The sequence below is a fragment of the Marmota marmota genome, unplaced genomic scaffold (assembly GCF_001458135.2).
Source record: "Marmota marmota marmota unplaced genomic scaffold, marMar, whole genome shotgun sequence".
Taxonomy (NCBI): Eukaryota; Metazoa; Chordata; class Mammalia; order Rodentia; family Sciuridae; genus Marmota; species Marmota marmota.
The window spans coordinates 45,384,670-45,388,669 of NW_026000229.1; the positions used below are offsets into that span (position 1 = coordinate 45,384,670).

Consider the following 4,000-nt stretch of genomic DNA (forward strand, 5'->3'; position numbering starts at 1 on the left):
GAAGCAAGTGAATTGAATGTTTGGATATAAAAATTGAGCCCTGGAGAAGGAATGTGGAAGACAGAAAGAGTACTCTCAGGTATTTGAAAGAATAATTAAGACATTTATTAAAGCATTGTATTCTACTAAGAGACCGTGAGTTTGAGTTTGACAGGTTGTTAGGAGGGTTGAGATGGAACTTTCTATGTATTTACTACATACAATTCTTGACACTATACTCTGGATTCCTGAAATAAAGGAACAGATTTAAAATTTTATCTGTATGTACTATTTAAAATCAGTAAAACTGATATTGGATAAAAAATAGGAATAACCCATGAATCATCAAATAAATGAAGGATAAGCAGAAGAGAAATGACCATTATGTAATAGTAAGAAGTACAGAATAGTATGAAATAGTCTGAATTTTGTTATGTGCATGTATGAATGAGACACAATGACACCCACTCTTTTGAATTATTATACACCAATAACTTTTTTTAAAGAAATGAATGAGAAAAATTGGGAATGAGATGTAATAGAAACAGTCAGTTTGCATTCTGCTGCAATTAATAGAAAAAGAGGTTTATAGTGTATGAAACAAACTAAAGTTCAATTTTTTCTCATTACAAAAAGAATTTAAAGCCTGTTGATATCTTTTGTTAGCTTAACTTGCCCTTTGAATCCTGCTTTCTTTCAAAAATTTCAGTGTGTCACTTGTAGAATATAACATTTAGAACTTCATGCTTGCTGTACCTTTAGGAATAACAATAGATTAAATGAATGAAATGATGGATGAATAGAGTACCTGCACCATATGAAACTTTTGATTTTGCATCAAATGCTCAATGTTCAATGAATCAGTGGACAAAGTAATGGGACCATAACATCAGGATTAGAAAAGTTATATTTATATTCCTAATCTGAGATAAGGAACTTCTTTAGAAATTGAGAGATTTTCAGCCAAAAGTATGAGGGAATCTCATTGGTAAGAGGCAGGAAGGAGAACAGCATTGTAAATCCAAGAAGCCAAAGACAAAAGGAGTTACAGAAACAAAGTCATGATAAACATAATTCAATCCTACAGGGACAAAAAATGGAAATGATGACCAAAAATGGACAATGATATGAAATATTCATAATTCAGATTTCTTCACAAGAAATAAGGCATCTATACAAACTAGATTATTTTGATTTATGGAGTAAACAAGAAGTAAGGATTACCAGTGAAGGGTTGGGTAGAGAAAAGAGTAATTAGAAAGGGTCCAAGTTACAGCTATTTAATTTTTAAATAGAATAGTTTTAAATAGTTTGCTGTATTGATAAGAGTCAACAGATGTTAAAGGAAGTACAATTGAATGATATCTGGGCAAGTTCCAGAGTGCCTTGAAGGGACTATCCTTGTGCCATGTGGAAGAGTATGGGTTATGGTATCCTACATCTCTGGGTACAAGTCCTGGCTCTAAGAGCTTATCCATTTAAGACTCAGATTCTTCATTTACATAATGGGTCTCATTTAACAATATCTACACATGAAATTTGTGTTTTTAAAAATGATGATGTGGTTAGACCTAAGCTCTGTATGGAGGATAAAAATAATAAGTATTAATATCATTAATATTTAAGTAAAATTTTTGTTCATTACCAGCTATTCATTTTATTAGACATAAGTTATCCAATGTCAATGCCCAGGCATCATGTGAATAACAACCTTGACATGTAAATTTCTGCCTCACTGATGACATGTATAATAATCAAAGAAAAATTTGTGGATTATTACAGCAGAATAGTGTGTGAACATTTTGGGTAACATGAGATCTTTAGACTAGGAAAAAAAACCAGAAAGAGGCAATGCAAGATTAACAGAAGTTTCTGGTCATAGCAAAAAGGAAATAAGTTATTTTATTCTCATATAGTACACAGTATAATTTTCTTTAAATTGAATCACAATAATTTGCTGCTTTTATTACTTTACTTATTTACATGTTGGTTAGTGAATTCAATGATTTTTACTAAGGCTTTTTTGACCTACAGAATGGGGAGCCCATGTTAATTCCACGAATTCTGACTCTTCATCATATTATATTCACAGGTGGTTTAAAACCAATTCTTACCATCAAAGCAATGGATGGACTGAATGGCTCTGTAGTTTCTGAGTTTGTGTTGCTGGGACTCTCAGGTTCTTGGGAAACTAGAGTCATTCTCACAATAACATTCTCCTTGCTCTACTTAGGGATCATCCTGGGAAATTTCTTTGTTGTCTTTTTGGTAATTGTTGATTCTCACTTACATTCTCCAGTGTACTTCCTGCTGGCCAACCTGTCCTTCAATGATATTGGTGTTTCCTCCACTGCAGTTCCCAGGATGATCACAGACCTGTTAACAGAACACAAAGTAATTTCCTTCCAAAGCTGTATGACACAGACATGCTTCATTCATGCTTTGGGAGGAACAGAAATTTTGCTGCTCATAGCCATGGCATTTGACAGGTACGTAGCCATCTGCAAACCTCTCCACTACTTGACCATTATGAGCCCCAAAACATGTGTTCTGTTGATAGTCATCAGCTGGGTAATGGGAGTGATCCATGCTATAACTCAGTTTTCATTTGTTATAAACTTGCCTTTTTGTGGTCCTAATAAAATAGACAGCTTTTGTTGTGACTTTCCCAGGATCATACAGCTTGCATGCTCTGATGCAGCCAAGTTTGAGTTTGTTGTTACTGCCAACAGTGGTGTCCTAACCATAGGTACCTTCTTCCTGCTTCTCCTTTCCTATGTCTTCATTTTGGTCACTGTCTGGAAACGTTCCTTTGGGGACTTGTCCAAGGCTCTTGGCACATTGTCAGCTCACATCACTGTGGTGGCTCTATTTTTCACTCCATGCATATTTATCTATATGTGGCCTTTCCCCACATCATCAGTTGACAAATACATGTTTATTGTTGATTTTACTATCACTCCTGCCTTGAATCCTCTCATCTATACATTGAGAAACAAAGATATAAAGATAGCAATACAAAGACTGAGCAAATGGCTTCATTATGACAGATTTTGCTGACCTCGGACACTGAAACCGTACATCCATCTGACTTTTGGACATTTACACTTAGGCATTTTCCAGTTAACATGGCCAACTGAATATGTCAGCTACCTCAACATCTTGTGCCTACCCATAGTAAGACTAGGTCTTCTCCTCCTCCAGAGCATTTGCTCATTTCCTTTTACTAACTTCAAAATGATAATCCATTATGAAATTTTTTGGGGGGAGAGGGAGAAATTGAATAAATAAGGGTATACATATTAATTTGAAATTATTTGGCCATAAATATAACTACATCCTTTTGGTTTCCCACAGTGTTCAAGTAACCTTAAACTTGCTTTGTTGAATGTCAGAAATCATCTTAAAAAATGGTTACACAGGTAGAGCTAACTCTAGTTAGTGCTCAAATCCATTCCCTCCAAACAGTATGTGAGACTAAATTTAACTGTAATTAGTTTATTTGGAAGCTAATTTTTTTGAAAAATCAGTGAGGAGGTTATATCAAGAAAGGAGACATGCATATGCCCATAAATATAATTGGGATGCAAGCTCCTGGGACCTTCTAGGAGACTATATAGATTCTGTAATTTAGTATTATCTCACTTGAAAGACCAGGTATCTGGAGTATTGCTTCATGTTTAAGAGGTACATTGATTTTGAGGAGAACATCCAGTCTTTCTCAACAGAATGTTTTGTGGGCATTTTAGGCTGCCAGGACATGCTGGCAGGTAGCCTTTCTGGTACCTACAATAAAGAGACATCACTAAAAATTGTAAAAAAAAAAAACCAACCAACCTAACAAACAATAACAACAACAAAAAACACCCTTCAATATGACTTTGTTCTTACAGAAGTGCAAGTTGAACATTATTGCTCTTAATTTACATGATACTAATTAATCAATGAGTGTGTATAATTCTGTCCTCTGAAAAATATTCTGATTCTCTGCTTTGCACAAGTATCTTAAAACCAGAAGTTC

General features: G+C 34.6%; 1 protein-coding gene across 1 annotated transcript; it reads left to right on the forward strand.

Moving 5' to 3' along the window:
• The first annotated feature begins 2,103 nt into the window (after positions 1-2,103).
• On the forward strand, positions 2,104-3,039 carry LOC107137682 (olfactory receptor 4F21-like). The gene has a single exon (XM_015480142.1). The coding sequence runs from the start codon at positions 2,104-2,106 to the stop codon at positions 3,037-3,039; it is 936 nt and encodes a 311-aa protein (XP_015335628.1).
• The last annotated feature ends 961 nt before the right edge of the window (positions 3,040-4,000 follow it).

What these genes read in the sequence shown, in the direction of transcription:
- LOC107137682 (XM_015480142.1), top strand. Translation starts at nt 2,104, where the DNA reads ATGGATGGACTGAATGGCTCTGTAGTTTCTGAGTTTGTGTTGCTGGGA.